This window comes from Cherax quadricarinatus, chromosome 30, assembly GCF_038502225.1.
Source record: "Cherax quadricarinatus isolate ZL_2023a chromosome 30, ASM3850222v1, whole genome shotgun sequence".
Lineage (NCBI taxonomy): Eukaryota > Metazoa > Arthropoda > Malacostraca > Decapoda > Parastacidae > Cherax > Cherax quadricarinatus.
In genome coordinates this window covers 12880700-12902590 of record NC_091321.1, presented here as the reverse complement: position 1 = coordinate 12902590, position 21891 = coordinate 12880700, and the positions used below count along the sequence as shown (strand labels likewise).

Here is a 21891-nt window from a genome sequence, read left to right as displayed (position 1 = left end):
ACAAAATTCCCACAATTACAGTATATTAGAATGGAGCACAATTGATTGCCAAGAAGATGGAAGTTCATAGGTGGTGTTTGAATCAGGCTGTCATCAGCATTTTGAAAAATGTCATCAGGATAGCAGTCTGTATGGCTCAGCAAAACCTCTGGCCAGTAATTGTTACTGAAAACAGTATGTTTCTCAGAATTGTGGTGAGCGAACTGAATGAATATACATATATACACCTACCATCCGACTTACGACCTGCTCGACTTACGACCACTCGACTTACGACCGTGTTTTTTATGCCAATGCCAGCTGGGAAATAAACAACTATTTGTGTTGTACTCAGTGTTTATCCTAAACCTTACAGTATAAAATACAGTACTAACAGCATAAAAAGTAAAGTAAAACATGAAATACCAAAATAAAACAATAAAATAAAGTCATTACAAAAATGTGATGTTGATATTCAGTAGTAAGGTTCGACTTACGTCCATTTCGATTTACGACCGGTTTCTCAGAACCGAACTCGGTCGTAAGTCAGATGGTAGGTGTACACACACACACACACACACACACACACACACACACACACACACACACACACACACACACACACACACACACACACACATACACATACATACATACACATACACACACACACACACACACACACACATACACACATATATACACAGTGGAACCTCAAAAATCGAACTGCTCCCAACTCAACCAATTATGTAAGTGTATTTTTGTAAGTGCTTTTATAAGTGTATTTTTGAGGGTCTGAAATGGACTAATCTAATTTACATTATTCCTGATGGGAATAAATTCGTTCGGTAGCGACACTTGAACAGCCTTCCGGACCAAAGAAAGTTCTATATTTGAGGTTCCACTGTATATATATATATATATATATATATATATATATATATATATATACATACATATACATACACATACATACACATACATACACATACATACAGTGGTACCCCAAGTTTCGGCCATAATTCATTCCAGAAGGCTGTTCGAGGGCCGTTACTGAACGAATTTGTTCCCATAAGGAATAATGTAAATTAGATTAGTGTTTCAGACCCCCAAAAATACACTTACAAAAGCACTTAAAATAATACACTTACATAATTGTTCGAGTTGGGAGCTGTGCAAAACTCAGGGTACCAGTGTATATGTATACAAATTTTTTTTTTTCTGGTTAGCCACATTTGAGTCCTGGAGGTTGGTAGTACAATGCCTAAAATTTAAAGGAGGGGTTTGGGATATTTACTGTTTGGAGTGACACTTGAGTTGTCATATCTGCATGCCTCTGCAAAGACAATGATTGTGTGAATGATGGTGAAAGTGTTTATTTTTTGGGTCACCCTGCCTTAGTGGGAGAGAGCCAGTATGTTGAAGGAAAAATAAAAAAAATATGTATATATATGTGTGTTGGGGGGGTAGGTTTTGGTGGTCTGTGGCCTGGTAGGCAACACTTTTGCTTCACATGCTAAGTGTCCCTGGTTTGACCCCCAGCAAGGGTAGAAACATGGTAGTGTTTCCTTGCATCCTTTGTCCCATTCACCTGCCAAGCAAGTAGGTACCTGGGTGTTAGTTGACTGGTGTGGGTTGCATCCTGGAGGACAAGATTGAGGACCTCAATGGAAATACGAGAGACAGTCCCTTGATGATAGATTGTTTTCCTTGGGTTATCCTGGGTGGCTAAAAATCTGAACAGAATCTTTTATCTTAACCCTCCAGAACCTGCCAGAGCTAAACAAACACACTTATCCAGGCTTTCCTTCCAATCACACATTGTTTTATAATGTGGTAGGGCTTTCTTGTTAATAATAAAGAACTTAAGTGGGACATCTGTCTTGGTTTTCTACTCATTCCACCCACAGTCTGTATATTTTTCTGTCTTATCTGGCTGTGATGACTTATGTCGCCTTCTTTTGAGGAGGTCACAAACTAGGTTACTCATTGTACCTCATTTGTTTTTAATTGTTGAGACTAAAGGCTCGCACCATTTCCATCACATGTGCGCCACCTCCTAAAGCCTTTCCGAAATATAACTTTTTTTTTCAAAACATCCAGACTTTCATGCTTATTATTCTTGATATTTCCAGTATCTTTGGTGCCATGGTTACTATCTAGAGACAAGAGGGGTTGATGAAATTATTGAAAATTCATTCAGCAATTCACAACCATTAAAGTATGGGGTATATATATGAACTGGTAGCTTGGGAGGTTTGCTTACATCAAGAGTGAGACTAGGCTTTCCTGTAAAAACAGTGGCCACATCTCTAGGCAAACTGCCTGGTGGAGGGAAAAGATCCCTCCCTAAATTTACAGTGTGCTAAATTATAATTTTCCCCTGTTACTCAAAATCGGATTGGAAAATTTTAATCATGCTGAAAATGTATTTCTTGAATGTGTTATTTGAGGTCTACGGGTCCACAACCCTTTATCCGAAACCCTTGGGGCCAGTATTGTTTCAAATTTCAGAATTTTTAGAAGTTCAGAATGATTGTCAATGCTGCCATGTGGTGGCATGACCCAGCACTGAGATGACTGATGCTCCACACTCCATGAAAAACCTTGGATTTTCAGAATGTTTCCAATTTCAGAATTTCAGATAAAGGGTTGTAGACTGTACTGTATGTATGTATTTTTTTAATACACTGGCTGTCTTTCACTATGGTGGGGTGATCTTCCCCAGAAGTGTGGTGACATCACAATTCAAATGAACGTTTGAACTGTGACATCATATCCCTCCTTTGGAAGGCAGGCATTTTTTTTTATTTTTTTTATTAACACACTGGCTGATTCCCACCAAGGCAGGGTGGCCCGAAAAAGAAAAACTTTCACCATCATTCACTCCATCACTGTCTTGCCAGAAGGGTGCTTTACACTCCAGTTTTTAAACTGCAACATTAACACCCATCCTTCAGGGTGCAGGCACTGTACTTCCCATCTCCAGGACTCAAGTCCGGCCTGCCGGTTTCGCTGAATCCCTTCATAAATGTTACTTTGCTCACACTCCAACAGCACGTCAAGTATTAAAAACCATTTGTCTCCATTCACTCCTATCAAACACGCTCACGCATGCCTGCTGGAAGTCCAAGCCTCTCGCACACAAAACCTCCTTTACCCCCTCCCTCCAACCTTTCCTAGGCCGACCCCTACCCCGCCTTCCTTCCACTACAGACCTGCTCGACATACGACCATTTGACTTATGACGATGTTTTCTATGCCAAATTTCTGGGAAATAAACAACTGTTTGTGTTGTACACAGTGTTTATCCTAAACTGTACAGTATAAAATATACAGTACTAACAGCATAAAAAGTAAAGTAAAAAATGAAATACCAAAATAAAACAATAGAATAAAGTCATTACAAAAATGTGATGTTGATATTCAGTAGTAAGGTTCGACTTGCGTCCATTTCGACTTACGACCGGTTTGTCAGAACTGAACTCGGTCTAAGTCGGATAGTACCTGTATATATATATATGTATTTTTTAACACATCGGCCAATTCCCACCAAGGCAGGGTGGCTTGTAAAAAGAAAAACTTTCGTCATCATTCACTCCATCACTTTCTTGCCAGAGGGGTGCGTTACACTACAGTTACACGTATAAAATGGCAACATTAACACCCGTTCTTCAGAGTGCAGACACTGTACTTCCCATCTCTAGGACTCAAGTCCAGCCTGCTGGTTTCCCTGAATCCCTTCATAAATGTTACTTTGCTCACACTCCATCAGCATGTCAAGTATTAAAAACCATTTGTCTCCACTATCAAATATGCTCATGCATGCTTGCTGGAAGTTCAAGCCCCTAACACACAAAACCTCCTTTACCCCCCTCCCTCCAACCCTTCCTAGGCCGACCCCCTACCCCGCCTTCCCTCCGCTACAGATTATACACTTTCAAAGTCGTTCTGTTTTGTTCCATTCTCTCTGCATGTCCGTATCACCTCAACAACCCCTCCTCAGCCCTCTGGATAATAGTTTTGGTAATCCTATACCTTCTCCTAATTCCCAAATTATGAATTCTCTGCCTCGGTGGGAGACGGCCGACTTGTTGAAAAAAAAAAAAAAAAAAAATATATATATATATATACAGTGGACCCCCGGTTAACGATTTTAATCCGTGCAAGAGGGCTCATCGTTATGCGAAATAATCGTTATGCGAATTAATTTTCCCCATAAGAAATAATGGAAATAAAATTAATCCGTGCAAGACGCCCAAAAGTATGAAAAAAAATTTTTTTTACCACATGAAATGTTAATTTTAATACACACAAACTGAAAAAGGCATGCACAATTACATGACACTTACTTTTATTGAAGATCTGGTGATGATTGATGGGATGGGAGGAGGGGAGAGCATTATCTTCTTACTGTTTAGAAGGGGAATCCCCTTCCATTAGGACTTGAGGTAGCAAGTCCTTTTCTGGGGTTACTTCCCTTCTTCTTTTAATGCCACTAGGACCAGCTTCAGAGTCACTGGACCTCTGTCGCACAACAAATCTGTCCATAGAGCTCTGTACCTCCCGTTTCTTCAAGACTTTCCTAAAATGGGCCATAACATTGTCATTGAAATAGTCACAAGCACGGCTTGCAACAGCTGTGTCAGGGTGATTTTCATCTATAAAGGTTTGCAGTTCAAACCACTCTGCACACATTTCCTTAATCTTTGAAGTAGGCACAATGGATTCCACAACTGGCATAGGCTTCTCAGGGTTAGCCCCAAACCCTTCAAAATCTTTCTTAATTTCCATACTAATTCTCACCCTTTTTACCACAGGGTTGGCACTAGAAGCTTTCTTGGGGCCCATGGTCACTTATTTTCCAGAAACACCACCGAAAACACTGTAATAATACGAAATATTCCGAGTGTATGCTTGGATGTTACCGCGGAGGCTGGCTGGTAAACAATGGGACGGCCGGCACATGTGAGGGCACATTGGACGCGTCTCGGACGAAAATCGGTATGCGGGTTTTTAATCGGTATGCGGGGCAAAAATTTTGCGATAAAAGTAATCGTTATGCGGAAAAATCGCTATGCGATGCCATCGTTATGCGGGGGTCCACTGTATATATATATATATATATATATATATATATATATATATATATGTATGTATATATATATATATGTATATATATATATATATATATATATATATATATATATATATATATATATATATATATATATATTATATAAATTATGGGGAATCAAATTTAAAATGGGAATTGACACAGTTACTTTTTGCTGATGATACTGTGCTTATGGGAGATTCTAAAGAAAAATTGCAAAGGTTAGTGGATGAGTTTGAGAATGTGTGTAAAGGTAGAAAGTTGAAAGTGAACATAGAAAAGAGTAAGGTGATGAGGGTATCAAATGATTTAGATAAAGAAAAATTGGATATCAAATTGGGGAGGAGAAGTATGGAAGAAGTGAATGTTTTCAGATACTTGGGAGTTGACGTGTCGGCGGATGGATTTATGAAGGATGAGGTTAATCATAGAATTGATGAGGGAAAAAAGGTGAGTGGTGCGTTGAGGTATATGTGGAGTCAAAAAACGTTATCTATGGAGGCAAAGAAGGGAATGTATGAAAGTATAGTAGTACCAACACTCTTATATGGATGTGAAGCTTGGGTGGTAAATGCAGCAGCGAGGAGACGGTTGGAGGCAGTGGAGATGTCCTGTCTAAGGGCAATGTGTGGTGTAAATATTATGCAGAAAATTCGGAGTGTGGAAATTAGGAGAAGGTGTGGAGTTAATAAAAGCATTAGTCAGAGGGCAGAAGAGGGGTTGTTGAGGTGGTTTGGTCATTTAGAGAGAATGGATCAAAGTAGAATGACATGGAAAGCATATAAATCTATAGGGGAAGGAAAGAGGGGTAGGGGTCGTCCTCGAAAGGGTTGGAAAGAGGGGCTAAAGGAGGTTTTGTGGGTGAGGGGCTTGGACTTCCAGCAAGCGTGCATGAGCGTGTTAGATAGGAGTGAATGGAGACGAATGATACTTGGAACCTGACGATCTGTTGGAGTGTGAGCAGGGTAATATTTAGTGAAGGGATTCAGGGAAACCGGTTATTTTCATATAGTCGGACTTGAGTCCTGGAAATGGGAAGTACAATGCCTGCACTTTAAAGAAAGGAGGTTTGGGATATTGGCAGTTTGGAGGATATGTTTGTGTATCTCTATACGTATATGCTTCTAAACTGTTATATTCTGAGCAACTCTGCAAAAGCAGTGATAATGTGTGAGTGTGGTGAAAGTGTTGAATGATGATGAAAGTATTTTCTTTTTAGGGGATTTTCTTTCTTTTTGGGTCACCCTGCCTCGGGTTGGGAGACGACCTTGAAAAAAAAAAAAAAAAAAAAAAAAAAAAAAAAAAAAAAAAAAACTTGTTAAAAAAAAAAAAAAAAAAAAAAAAAAAAAAAAAAATATATATATATATATATATAATATGATGGGGTCCGCCTCTGATGTAAATTGCGGGACCCATAGCCTCGGAGAAGTGGATAAAATATATATATACATGTATATATATATATATATTTTCAACAAGTCGGCTGTCTCCCTCCAAGGCAGGGTGACCCAAAAAAGAAAGAAAATCCCCAAAAAGAAAATACTTTCATCATTCAACACTTTCACCTCACTCACACTTAATCACTGTTTTTGCAGAGATGCTCAGAATACAGCAGTTTAGAAGCATATACGTATAAAGATACACAACATATCCCTCCAAACAGCCAATATCCCAAACCCCTCCTTTAAGGTGCAGGCATTGTACTTCCCATTTCCAGGACTCAAGTCTGGCTATATAAAAATAACCAGTTTTCCTGAATCCCTTCACTAAATATTACCATGCTCACACACTGGTTGCATCCCACCAAGGCAGAGTGACCCAAAAAAAAGAAACACTTTCCCCATCATTCACATTATCACTGTCTTGCCAGAGGCACACAGATATGACTTTAGATGTCCCTCCAAACTAACATATCTAACCCCTCCTCAGAGTGCAGGCACTGAATTTGCCACATCCAGGACTCAAGTCCGATAACTGGTTTACCTGAATCCCTTCAAAATATGCTCTCTCTCTTTTTTTTTTTTTTTTTTTTTTTTTTTTTTTTTTTTTTTTTTTAACCCATGGTTTGACAAGGTTAGGATCCCTAGCTTTATTGACAAGCTATTTACAGGTTAAGGATTCCTAACTTTATTGACAAGCTAAGAGCTGTTACCTACATCAGCTCATTTGAAAGCATTTTTATTGTTATGAGACATACAAGTAGGGAACAGGATGAAGTTGGAGCCATCTGTGGGCCAGCATTTTCATTTGATCAACTGACGTTATCTCGTTGACATCATTATGCTGAACAATGTGTTCCATACTCGAGTCATCCTGGGTATGTATGATCTCAGATGGAGTGATGTTCTGGAGAAGGGTACAGCCAGAGTGAAGTTGCTGCTTTCTGCCCGTCCTTGTGGCATAAAGCTTGTTTCGCAAGCTGTCCTCGAAGTGGATCCAAGTGTGGTATTTTGACAATATTGGCCTTGTACATAACAGTAAGGCCACCCACATCCCTCCTATGTTGAAGGCTCTGCTGAAATGACAGATCCATCCAGGATGGGTCCAGGCGAGAGATGAGACGTCTTGCTCTGTTCTCTACTCTGTCAAGCAGTCGCAGATGAGAGGGGAGGGGGGACAGGCAAACCAGAAAGTGGAGCATACTCAAGGTGTGGAGCGTACTTGTGCCTCGTACAGTATCTTGCAACCCCTACTGTCAAGCAGATCGAGATACGGCGAAGTGCTGTAAGCTTCCTGGCTGCCTTGTTTGCAAGATTTACAACATGGTTCTTCATGGTTAGTTTGGAGTCAAATTTCACCCCAAGGATATCAACTTCTTCTCCAGGTGCCAACATCCTCCCATTCATCCTTACTACTGCACCAGCATTACCATCATGGTGCCTAGAGCGATCATCATTTGCGTTTTCTCAGGTGCAAATGTTACTTGCCATCTATTTCCCCAAGCTGATATAGCTCTCAGCTGGTGATTGATGTAGCTTAGAGCAGCTGGCATTTCTTCTCTTGGATAAGTGAATGTCAGTGTACAGTCGTCTGCATATGCATGTGATTCTGGGATGAGATGAAGAAGGTCGTTGAAGTAGACATTCCATAACAGTGGACCCAGCACACTTCCTTGTGGGAACGCTTTTGCCCCAATGGGATGTCTTGCTGATTCCGTTCCATTGAGGACTACACTTAGAGATCTACCATGAAGGTAATCACTGAGGAGACATAGCGTAGAGCCTGCAATTCCCAGTGCTTGAAGTTTTGCAAAGGGAGGCCCTGGTGCCACACCCGGTGAAAGCGCCAGCAATGTCCAGTGCTACCACACAGCTGACTTTGGATTCATCCAGTGACTGGTGCCACTTAGTGGAGAGGTTTAACAACAGATCAGCAGCAGAGTAACCTTTCCTGAAGCCATATTGACGATCACAAAGTAGTGAGTGGTAGTCAAAAAATCTGTCATTTGTCTTGAGATAATTGTCTCAAGGATCTTACCAGTGATTGACAGGAGTGACACTGGTCTGTAGTTGCTGATTTCTGCTCTGCTCTTCTTTTTGTGAACAGGGACTACATTTGCCTCTTTCCATGGAGAGGGCCATTTGCACTGTACTAGGCAGTGCTGAAAGATGCTGAGTTAGAGGTGCTGCTAGCTGGTCTGCACATCTTCTCAACAATCTTAGGGCTCAACTTGTCTGGGTACAGCCTTTCTTGGTCAAGTGATTTAAGAAGGAAATGCACCTCCTCCTGCCTTATTGTCACCCCTGACAGTTTTGATACAGTTCTTGCAGCTAGCCAAGGAGGGTCCCTTGCTGGATCAGGAACTTGCATTTTGGTAGCAAAGTGTTCAGCAAAGAGGTCCGCTTTCTCTTGACTACTAGTAGAGGTGGTCCCATCCTGTCGATTTAGAGGTGCAATAAGTTCATCAGGCAGATAACCTTGTCTGTCCTTGACCAGGGACCACCAGGTTTTGGAGCCTACCCTACCTGATGCTAACTTTCTTTTAGTGTCCAACTCCCATTTAGCAATGGCCCACTTTTTGAACATCACCCATATGCCTACAGGCTTGCATGTGCAAGTTCCTGTTATAGGTGGTAGGATGTCTCTATACCTTCGCCATGCTTTGTACTTAGCAGTAGCAGCCTCTCTACAACTAAAGCCAAACCAAGGCTGATCTGTAGGCTTTGTCACATATTGCCGGTGAGGAATGTGTTCTTGTTGCAGATTAAGGATGTGTCCAGTGAAGGCTTTCACTGGTTGTCAACATCCCCTGGAGAAGAGCATTCCTAGTCGGTGGTGGTGAGCTCAGAGCAAAGGGGCTGGCCAATTACCTCCTTTCCCATAGCCAGGTTGTGCGTAGGACTCTCACCTCTCGTCTGTTGGGATCTTAAGTGGTAAAAGTAAAAACAGCCTTGTGGTCAGACGATCCAACGCGTCCGAGGGGTTGACAAGTGACTATGCCTTCTGCCAGATCACCTACTACTGGGCTCAAGGGAGGAGCCAGAGATATGAGTAGGGAAATCAACAAAGTTTCTCATGTCAAACACTGCAAGAAGGTCATCAAAGTCCTCTGTATAAGGTGCTGGTTGAGGTCTCCAACAATTATAATATGTTGACAGTTGTGTTGTAGCAGAAGGGAGTCAATATTTTCCATTAGGAAGTTGATAGGGTCTGCATGTTGCCACTGAGGTCTGTACATTGCACATGCTAGTACAGAGGTACTAGTGTTTATACAGAGCTTGAAGAACATCATTTCAAGATGTGTAGGGGTGGCAACATCTATGTGCTGGGCATGAACACTTTTAGAGAAGCACACAGCAACACCACCCTCCTTGCCCTTGCCTGTCTCTTCTCATCCATGAGGTGTAGCCAGTAATTCTTGCAAAATTTTCTGGAGTCCTGTCATCCAAAAATGTTTCAACAACAGCTATCATGTCGGGACGCTGAGTGTTCTACAAAGCTATGTGTGAGCTTCTCCAACATTAGTAATGAAACCTCTCTCTCTCTCTCTCTCTCTCTCTCTCTCTCTCTCTCTCTCTCTCTCTCTCTCTCTCTCTCTTTTTCTCTCTTTCTCTCTCTCTTTCTCTCTCTTTCTCTCTCTTTCTCTCTCTTTCTCTTTCTCTTTCTCTTTCTCTTTCTCTTTCTCTCTTTCTCTTTCTCTTTCTCTTTCTCTCTTTCTCTTTCTCTGTCTCTTTCTCTTTCTCTTTCTCTGTCTCTTTCTCTGTCTCTTTCTCTGTCTCTTTCTCTTTCTCTTTCTCTTTCTCTCTCTCTCTCTCTCTCTCTCTCTCTCTCTCTCTCTCTCTCTCTCTTCTTCTTCTTCTTCTTCTCTCTCTCTTCTTCTTCTTCTCTCTCTCTTCTTCTTCTTCTCTCTCTCTCTTCTTCTTCTTCTCTCTCTCTTCTTCTTCTTCTCTCTCTCTCTTCTCTCTCTTCTCTCTCTCTCTCTTCTCTCTCTCTCTCTCTATTAGGTTGGTAGACAGCAACCACCCTGGTAGGATTGCTGTCTTTTTTTTTCTGTCGCATAAACATATGGGATAACAGGTACATCTTGCTACTTCTACTTACCCTTAGATCATACTACACATACATGTTCATGTATATAGTATATTTACACACCCATCTGAGTTTTCTTCTATATTCTTAATAGTTCTTGATCTTCTTTATTTCCTCTTTATCTCAATGGGTAAGTGGAAAAGACTTCTTCCTCCATAAGCCATGCATGTTGTAATAAGCTACTAAAATGACAGGAGCAAGAGGCTAGTGATCTCTTCAATGTAAATTACTAACTTTAAAAAGAAAGACTTTCATTTTTCTTTTTAGGTCACCCTGCCTCAGTGGGATATGGCTGGTTTGTTGAAAATAAATAAATAATATATTATAAATAATATATATATATATTATTATTTTTTTTTTTGCATGCATGCATACAGTACATTCATTTCTTATATGTACAGTTTAGTAGTGTGTACAGTGGAACCTCAAATTTTGAACTTAATTCGTTCCAGGAGCTAGTTCTAAATTCGAAAAGTTTGAAAAGCGAATCAATATTTCCCATAAGAAATAATGGAAATACAATTAATCCGTTCAAGAAACCCAAAAATATTCACAAAAAAATACATTTTATAGAGATTAATTACATACACACAACAAATATAGTGTACAATTATGTATATTAATAAATTTAAATAAACATATGATAGAGTGGATAGGGGAGCAATGTGGCAGATGTTGCAGGTATATGGAATAGGTGGTAAGTTACTAAATGCTGTAAAGAGTTTTTATGAGGATAGTGAGGCTCAGGTTAAGGTGTGTAGAAGAGAGGGAGACTACTTCCCGGTAAAAGTAGGTCTTAGACAGGGATGTGTAGTGTCACCATGGTTGTTTAATATATTTATAGATAGGGTTGTAAAAGAAGTAAATGTTAGGATGTTCGGGAGAGGGATGGGGTTAAATTATGGGGAATCAAATACAAAATGGGAATTGACACAATTACTTTTTGCTGATGATCCTGTGCTTATGGGAGATTCTAAAGAAAAATTGCGAAGGTTAGTGGACGAATTTGGGAGTGTGTGTAAAGGTAGAAAGTTGAAAGTGAACATGGAAAAGAGTAAGGTGATGAGGATATCAAATGATTTAGATAAAGAAAAATTGGATATCAAATTGGGGAGGAGTATGGAAGAAGTGAATGTTTTCAGATACACTTGGGAGTTGACTTGTCAGCGGATGGATTTATGAAGGATGAGGTTAATCATAGAATTGATGAAGCAAAAGAGGTGAGTAGTGCATTGAGGTATATGTGGAGACAAAAAATGTTATCTGTGGAGGCAAAGAAGGGAATGTATGAAAGTATAGTAGTACTAACACTTATATGGGTGTTAAGCTTGGGTTGTAAATGCTGCAGCGAGGAGACGGTTGGAAGCAGTGGAGATGTCCTGTCTAAGGGCAATGTGTGGTGTAAATATTATGCAGAAAATTCGGAGTGTGGAAATTAGGAGAAGGTGTGGAGTTAATAAAAGTATTAGTCAGATGGCTGAAGAGGGGTTGTTGAGGTGGTTTGGTCATTTAGAGAGAATGGATCAAAGTAGAATGACATGGAGAGTGTATAAATCTGTAGGGGAAGGAAGGCGGGGTAGGTGTCGTCCTTGAAAAGGTTGGAGGGAGGGGGTAAAGGAGGTTTTGTGGGTGAGGGGCTTGGACTTCCAGCAAGCGTGCGTGAGCGTGTTAGATAGGAGTGAATGGAGACGAATGGTATTTGGGACCTGATGAGCTGTCAGGTCCCAAATATTTAGTGAAGGGATTCAGGGAAATCGGTTATTTTATATAGCTGGACTTGAATCCTGGAAATGGGAAGTACAATGCCTGCACTTTTAACCCTTTGACTTTCGGTCGTATATATATGTCTTACGAGCCACTGTGTTTGACGTATATATACTCATAAATTCTAGCAGCTTCAAATCAAGCAGGAGAAAGCTGGTAGGCCCACATGTGAGAGAATGGGTCTGTGTGGTCAGCATGCACCACATAAAAAAAATCCTGGAGCACGCAGTGCATAATGAGAAAAAAACTCCGACCGTGTTTTTTTTTTAATTAAAATGCCGACTTTGTGGTCTATTTTTGTATAGTATTTATGGTTCTATTCTTGTTTTCTTGGTCTCATTTGATAGAATGGAAAACATATTATAGAAATAGAAGTGATTTTGATTGGACCTGGAAATGGAGCTTAAATTAGGGGCAATGTTTGATTTTTGCCGATGTTCAAAAGTAAACAAATGATGTCATTGTCCAATAAATGTCTAACTAGCCATTCTAATATGCAGTCATGAATGGGTTGACATTATTTGTACACTTATTACAGTATTGCAGTAGTCTCCATAAAAGTAAATCTTCTATTTTTTGTTTGAATAAAAATTCAAAATAGAAAGCTTGGAGACGTGACTGATGAACAAAGAAAATGTTATTTTAGAGCCAGGAATGTCTGCATTGTTCATTCTGGACCTTATTTTGAAATTGTCATATTTTTTAATTTTCGTGAAATTGGCCAAATTGCAAATTTCTGACCACGTTATTGGGTAGTTGAAATCGGTAAATGGGCAGTTTCTTGTACTCATTCGATAGAAAAAACGGAGTTCTAAAGAAATAACTACGAGTTTGGTCGACTCAGAGAATGGAATTAGCTGAAAATAGGGCTGAAAGTGGGCGAAATCACTGATTTGTAAATATCGCCGAGGTCGCTAACTTCGTAAGAGCTTAATTCCGTCAGTTTTCCATCAAATTTCATTTTTCTGGTGTCATTACAATTGGGAAAAGATTCTCTATCATTTCATGAGATTTTTTTAATTTTGTGACACCAGGAGATGCCTCAGGATTGGGGGTTGCGACAGTCAAGGGGTTAAAGGCGGGGTTTGGGATATTGGCAGTTTGGAGGGATATGTTGTGTATCTTTATACGTATATACTTCTAAACTGTTGTATTCTGAGTACCTCTGCAAAAACAGTGATTATGTGTGAGTGAGGTGAAAGTGTTGAATGATGATGAAAGTATTTTCTTTTTGGGGATTTTCTTTCTTTTTGGGTCACCCTGCCTCGGTGGGAGACGGCCAACTTGTTAAAAATAAATATATATATATATATATATATATATATATATATATATATATATATATATATATATAAAATAAATAAAATAACATTTTTACTTACCTTTATTGAAGATTGGTGATGGCATCTGGAAGATAGGGAGGAGGAGAGAGGGAATTGGAGTTAGTGTTTGGAAGGGGAATCCCCTTCAACTTCCTTGCCTTTTCACAAATAATCATCTCTGAAACACTATCACCTGCCATCTCTTTATCCTTGATCCACACCAGTAACAACTTCTCAACCTGATCAACTGTCTGTGATCTTCTTTTGGTTAGCATATTAACACCTTTTGCAACATCAGCTTCCTTGATTTGTTCTTTCTTTGCCAGGATAGAAGCGATGGTTGACTTGTTTTTTCCCATACATCCTGGCAAGCTCAACAAGTTTCACACCACTCTCATACTTCTGTATTATGTCCTTCTTCACATCTATGGTGTTTCTCACTTTCTGTACCACAGGGGTACCACTAGCAAGTTTCTTTGGGCTCATAGTAGTTTATTTCACAGTCCCACAAGCACTAAACACAATGAATTAATCGTAAAATGTTTGAGACCACAGGTTAGTGTTCACTTAAGCATCAACAGAGCTAGACTGGCTCAAGGCGCCTGCGCGGGGATGCAGACATAGCGGGCTGGCGGACAGGTCCAGTACCCAGCTGTTCGAAAATAGGGGCAAGTTCGATAATAGGGACAAAGTTGGTTTGAAAAAAGCGGTCGATTTTCAAAGAGGTCAATAAGTGATACGTTCGAAATATGAGGTTCCACTGTACTATATAATTTCAAAGACTACAAATTGTATACAGTACTAAATTGATGATGGGAAGGTTGTGTGAGCTGTGTGAATGTTCAGTATATTACATTACATATTAGAAAGCAGCTAAGAAGTGAGGAAGGTTGCAGTAAGAAAATATTTGAAAAAAGTCGTAGATATTTCGTTAAAAACATTTGTTGACTGTAGGTGTGATGATCACTGACTTGCATCTCGTCTTTCTTTTTATTTTTTATTTTTAGTAGAATGTTGCTAATATCACTTCACCCAGTTTTCTGTTGTGCTTGTTAGTATGAAGAAAGTTAGTATACTCCCTTTTTTATTTTCTTTCTAGGAAGAATGTTATCAGCTTACTGATTTTTTTTCCTTAACGTGCATCGCGTCTCAGTTTTTGGGTTATTTTAATAGGAAGAAGACTGTTATCAACGTACATCTCATCTTTGTTCTCGTTTATGTTGTTAGGACGAATGTTTTTGGCGTGCATCTCATCTCTGTTTTTGTTTATGTTGATAGGAAGAAACCCAGTGCTGAGAGCCAAGGTTCTGCTGCCGTAGTGACTGAAGCCAGGTCAGTTATTCAACCCACCTCTACCCATTTTCTCAACATGTTCTTGTATTATTTACTTTTCCCTTTAACTGAGCATGTGGGAACGCATCTATGTGTGGCTGTCTTAGTGCGATACCACTGTCATTTATTTTTTTGAAGTAGTACAATATTAAGTGGGTTAGATGCGTTCTTAATTTTGCAGTTAAGAGGAGAATTAAAACAGGGATATTTTGAGAGAGGGAGCAGAGAGGGAGAGAGAGGGGAGGGGCAGAGAGGCTGGTGTGTTCCACACTTAAGTCTGAACTGTGTTGGTAAACGCTGCCATTGCACCCCTCCCAACCCCCTTTACACGCATATTTCACTTACATTTAATCCATTTGCTTGCTCTTACTGACCTCTTACTACCGGCAGTTTTGATAGTGCTACAGAGAGAAATAGAGGGAGGAAGAGATGGATGGTTGGATGGATGTTGGGCCGTTGTATTGCATGGCCTGATATAGCCTTGCATTGGTTGCATGTATCTTGAGGTGGACCTTTGCCATATGGTGTATTCATCTCATTTTTGACCTGGAATTAACACTGGTCGATATTTTTACTGGAATTAATAGTGTGATTTTGTAGAGATAGCATTATTGAAATTAAAAAGTACTACTTTTTTTACACAGTATATGCTGTATACATATATAATAAGGTGCATTTTGACACATTTAGTCTGACATTATTTAGTCCCATTTGGGGAAATTGTATTAATATTTGTATGCATTTTGTTGTTTGTAATGCAGGAATGTGATACATTACTGACTTTTTATGTATGATATAACCTATCATAATGAATGATCTGAATTTATTTGTCTTGAATTATATAATTTATATTAATATTACCACTCCTGTATTGCTGTTACATATGTTAATATATGCTGTTACTACTGATATTTCCACAGTACTGCTAAAACTACTGTTACTACTACTGGTACTGATTCTTTGAGATTGAAAGAAAGTAACAGCACAGGTTATTACTGTAGACACAGAGGAAGAGTTCTCCTGACTCAAGGCATGATTGACAAATAGGCAACAGCATTTGCATAGATGTTGATATTTTTAATATTTTAATAATTCATGTTAAGCACTAAACCCATGTGAGTCATTCAGCATAAGATGTGGTGGAGGCCTCATCCTCCCCCTGCTGAGCATGAGACATGTGGTTCCTATTTGTACTCACCTAGATGTCCCTACGTAGGTGTTGAGAAATAATAATTAGGATTAATTACCAGTGGGATTCCACAAGTGTCTGAGTTGAGCTCCTTGTTCAAAATCTATGGTATGTAAGACATATATTGTAGAGTAAACAGCAATATAAGCAAGTTTGCTGATGACAGAAATAGGTTAACAAATTCTGAGGACACTTGTGAATTTCAGAATGATGTGTATAGGGCAGAAAAGTGGCAGATGCAGTTCAAGAGTTCTTAGCATAGACAATAATGTAGCTACACCTATAAACTAAGCTGATGTAAGTTATAAGCTGATGTAAGTTAAATTTAAGTGACCTTGTCATTTTCTTTAATCTGTTCTGTATGCAGTACATACACTTAGGATTTTCCTTCAAGAATCCTCTCAACTTTATTTTTTTGTTTTGTTTGTTTTTCTTGTGCATTTTTTGACCTCAATTAATTTAATCATGGTTTATAAGGTGGCTGTCTCTTGATGCATTTGTAAAGGCTTCTTTTATCAGGACATTTTTATCTTGTTAATCCTTTTTCTTAATACAGTGGAACCTCTACTTGCGAGCACATCCATGTGCGAGTTTTTCCAAATACAAGCAGTCGATGGGTTGATTTTTTGTTTCTATACACGAGCAGAATTTCCATAAGCGAGCAGACCTCAAGGCAGGTTCCTTGACACTGGTGAGGGGCTCTTGCTCTTGATCTAGGGAATTGTATCTCATTTGTTTGTTGGACTATCTTATTGAAACTTGGGCAATGTGTGATGGAAAGATGCTTCTTAACCCTTAACCCGTAAACGGTCCAAACGTATATATACATTCACTACCGTACTGCCCCAACTTTTTTTTGAGAAAAAAACATTGTTGTTTTTTAATAGGAAAAAAGAGCATATGGTACCCAGGCATCCCCAATTATTTTAATATGATGCACAGTGAGTGCTCACACCCATTCTCACATGTCTAGGCGACTCAGGCTTATCGCGGCAATGTTAAATGTAGGACACATAAAACGTATATATACGTTTGGGGCACTAGCGGTAAAAAGTATATATGCGTTTGGACCGTTTACGGGTTAAATGGTCCAAACGTATATATACGTTTTTTCAACATCTGAAAGTATGTAAAAAAATGTAGATCTTTTTTGTTTTACATTTGAAAACGTGTAAAAAAAACTTTTATCTACATTTTTTTTTGTTATACAGTGGACCCCTGCATAACGATTTTAATCCGTGCAAGAGGGCTCATTGTTATGCGAAATAATCGGTATGCGAATGAATTTTCCCCATAAGAAATAATGGAAATCAAATTAATCCGTGCAAGACACCCAAAAGTATGAAAAACATTTTTTTACCACATGAAATATACATTTTCCTACACACAAAGAGAAGGATACATGCACAATAGTAGAGTAGTACATGCACAATATATATTGTGCATGTACTAGTCTACTAAATGAAGAATAAATGACACTTACCTTTATTGAAGATGCAGCAATGACTGATGAGACACTGTGTCCTGGGAGTGCCTTTTCCTCCTGAGTACTGTAGGTCCTGTTTGGTATTTTCTTCCAGAACAGGCCTTATCACACTGTGTATGCCACTATGATTCTTAAATCTCTCAAACCAACCTTTGCTGGCTTTAAATTCACCAATATGAGCACTAGTTCCAGGCATTTTTCCCTGTTCACCTGGGTGTTAGTCGACTGGTGTGGGTTGCATCCTGGGAGACAAGATTAAGGACCCCAATGGAAATAAGTTAGACAGTCTTCGATGACACTGACTTTTTTGGGTTATCCTGGGTGGCAAATCCTCTGGGGTTAATTGTTTCTTGGTATTCTCAATAAGCCACACCAACAACGGTGCTACAGCAGCAGCAGCAGCAGCTGACGGTGGTACAGCAGCAACAGACGATGCTACAGCAGCAGCAGACGATGCTACAGCAGCAACTGACGATGTTACAGCAGCAGCAGACGATGCTACAGCAGCAGCAGCAGACGATGCTACAGCAGCAGCAGCAGACGATGCTACAGCAGCAACAGACGATGCTACAGCAGCAACAGACGATGTTACAGCAGCAGCAGACAATGTTACAGCAGCAGCAGACGATGCTACAGCAGCAGCAGACGATGCTACAGCAGCAACAGACGATGCTACAGCAGCAGCAGACGATGCTACAGCAGCAGCAGACGATGCTACAGCAGCAGCAGACGATGCTACAGCAGCAACAGAAGATGTTACAGCAGCAGCAGACGATGCTACAGCAGCAGCAGCAGCAGCAGCAGACGATGCTACAGCAGCAGCAGACGATGCTACAGCAGCAACAGACGATGTTACAGCAGCAGCAGACGATGCTACAGCAGCAGCAGCAGCAGACGATGCTACAGCAGCAGCAGATGATGCTACAGCAGCAGCAGCAGCTGACAGTGCAGCAGCAGCAGCAGCAGCTGTACCACCAATAGTAGCGATGGTTGATTGGGGTTTATTATACAACCTGGCCAGCTCAGAGACACGCACTCCACTTTCATACTTATCAATGATCTTTTTCTTCATCTCTATTGTAATTCTCACCCTTATTGCTGTAGGGTTGGCACTAGAAGCTTTCTTGGGGCCCATGGTCACTTATTTTCCAGAAAAAGCACCGAAAACACTGTAATAATACGAAATATTCCGATTGTATGCTTGGATGTTACCGCGGAGGCTGGCTGGTAAACAATGCCACTGGCGGCACATGTGAGGCTGGCTGAGGGCGCACATTGGATGCGTCTCGGACGAAAATTGGTGAGCGGGTTTTTAAGCGGTATGCGAGGCAAAATTTTTGCGATTAAAGCAAGCGGTATGCGGATTAATCGTTACGTGATGCCAACGGTATGCGGGGGTCCACTGTATTTGAAAATATGCAAAAAAAAGTAGATCTACTTTTGTAGCACTATGAATTTGAACATCAATCTGTTTGGACCGTTTAAGGGTTAATGTACACCAAAAATGAAAGAAATCTAAGCATTAATAATGGAGATCACTTCTCAGCAATTAGCCACCCTTAGTGGTATTTTTGTATGGTTTTTATGGTTGTATTCTCATTTTTTTGGTTTCATTTGATAGAATGGAAGATCTATTACAGAAATAGATATAATTTTGATTGCTTTCACGACGAAAAGTACCTTGAAATCGAGCTCAACACAGGAGAAATGTTCGATTGTTTTGGCTATGTTCCAATATGCAGTTGTGAATGGGTTGACAATATTTATACAATTATTGCAATAAGGCATAACAGTAAATCTTATTTTTTGTGTGAATAAAAATTACAAATTATTTATATTGTAATAATAATAATAATAATACTTTATGTATAATAATAATAGTACGTATAATAATACAATAAGAATAATAATATAATACAATAAGAATAATAATATACGTATAATAATAATAATACACATATAATAATAATGTACTACATCATAATAATTATAATAATAGACGGCTTCAAAAGGCCGTCACTAGACGGCAGTGTTTACCACAACATAGGCGGTTGTGGCCGCCTCCACCTGTTACATAATGGCATATTTTATTCATTCTAGAGTATATATCAGGTTTCTATGTTATTTACATTGTTATGTCATATTAGATGAACTGTGATAGATAAATAAGCCATATAGATGATATTAGCAAAATTATTCAAGAAGTATTTTGTCCAGTCTCCAGACAAACTCTCGTCCACCACTGACACCGCCCATACCACTACATGAATTACATAATTTATTAATTTTAGAGTATATATATATATATCAGGTTTCTATGTTATTTATATTGTTTATTATGTCATATTAGATGAAGTGAGATAGATAAATAAGCCGTAGAATTGATATTAGCAAAAGTTTTTGAAGCACAGAATTCCACTGGAATGGATTAATTGCATTTCATTTAATTTAAATGAGGAAAATTGACTCTGCAAACGAGCAAATCCAGTTGCGAGCAAGGTCATGGAACTGATTAAACTCGCAAGTAGAGGTTCCACTGTATATATTCTCTGCAAGGAATATACAGTGGACCCTCGCCTAACGACGGCATCGCATAACGTTAAATCCACCTAGCGATACATTTTAACGCAAAAATTTTGCCTCGGCTAGTGCTAAAAACTCGCTCAACGCGATTCGTTCGAGATGCGTCCACGTGCGGCCTGAGCCCACCTCACTTTTTCCGTGGGTGCCAGTGTTTACAAGCCAGCCATCGTGGTCGCATCCAAGCATACAATCGGAACATTTCATATTATCACAGCCTTTTTAGTGATTGCACCTGCAAAATAAGTCACCATGGGCCCCAAGAAAGCTTCTAGTGCCAACCCTACAGGAAAAAGAGTGAGAATTACTATGGATATGAAGAAAGAGATCATTGCTAAGTATGAAAGTGGAGTGCGTGTCTCCGAGCTGGCCAGGTTGTACACAAAACCCCAATCAACCATCGCTTCTATCGTGGCCAAGAAAACGGCAATCAAGGAAGCTGTTCTTGCCAAAGGTGCAACTTTGTTTTCGAAACAGAGATCGCAAGTGATAGAAGATGTTGAGAGACTGTTATTGGTGTGGATAAACGAAAAACAGATAGCAGGAGATAGCATCTCTCAAGCGATCATATGTGAAAAGGCTAGGAAGTTGCATGACGATTTAATTAGAAAAATGCCTGCAACTAGTGGTGATGTGAGTGAATTTAAGGCCAGCAAAGGTTGGTTTGAGAGATTTAAGAATCGTAGTGGCATACATAGTGTGATAAGGCATGGTGAGGCTGCCAGTTCGGACCACAAAGCGGCTGAAAAACATGTGCAGGAATTCAAGGAGTACATAGACAGTGAAGGACTGAAACCTGAACAAGTGTTTAATACACAAATAACCCGCACATAAAAGAGAGAAGCTTACGACGACGTTTCGGTCCGACTTGGACCATTGACAAAGTCACACTAACAGAGGTGGAGCAGGACGGCTATATATAGGCAGGAAGATGAAACAGGCCTGTTTTGGAAGAAAATGCCAAGCAGGACCTACATTACTCAGGAGGAAAAGGCACTCCCAGGACATAAGCTTATGAAAGACACGCTTGCTCTGTTGATGTGTGCTAATGCTAGTGGTGATTGCAAAGTGAAGCCTTTATTGGTGTATCACTCTGAAACTCCCAGAGTGCTTAGGAAAAACAGTGTCCTCAAGGCTAATTTGTGTGTGCTGTGGAGGGCAAACAGTAAGGCATGGGTCACTAGGGACTTTTTCTATGACTGGTTACACCATGCATTTACCCCCACTGTGAAAAATTACCTAATTGAAAATAAATTAGACCTTAAGTGCCTCCTGGTATTAGACAATGCTCCTGGTCATCCTTCAGACGTGGCAGAGCGACTTTCTGCAGAAATGAACTTCATTAAGGTCAAGTTTTTGCCTCCTAATACCACTCCTCTCCTGCAGCCCATGGACCAGCAGGTCATTTCCAACTTCAAGAAACTGTACACAAAAGCTATGTTTGAAAGGTGCTTTGTAGTGACCTCAGAAACTCAATTGACTCTAAGAGAGTTTTGGAGAGATCATTTTAGCATCCTCAATTGTGTAAACCTTGTAGGTAAGGCTTGGGAGGGAGTGACTAAGAGGACCTTGAACTCTGCTTGGAAAAAACTGT

The 21891-nt window shown here is 39.8% G+C and overlaps 1 protein-coding gene across 6 annotated transcripts in view; it reads left to right on the top strand.

The window, feature by feature from the left end:
* Sap47 (Synapse-associated protein 47kD) overlaps positions 1–21891 on the top strand; it is a 319381-nt gene that overhangs the window by 3197 nt on the left and 294293 nt on the right. For 5 of the 6 annotated variants that reach the window (XR_008407616.2, XM_053781884.2, XM_053781883.2 and 2 more), the window contains exon 2: positions 14989–15042. The exons of the other annotated variant lie outside the window; for it this stretch is intronic. Coding sequence is in view for 4 of the 5 variants with exons in the window: in XM_053781884.2 (XP_053637859.1) it covers positions 14989–15042 (54 nt within the window). In the remaining variant the exon portion in view is untranslated. The remainder of the gene's footprint in view (positions 1–14988; positions 15043–21891) is intronic. 6 annotated transcript variants of the gene reach the window in all.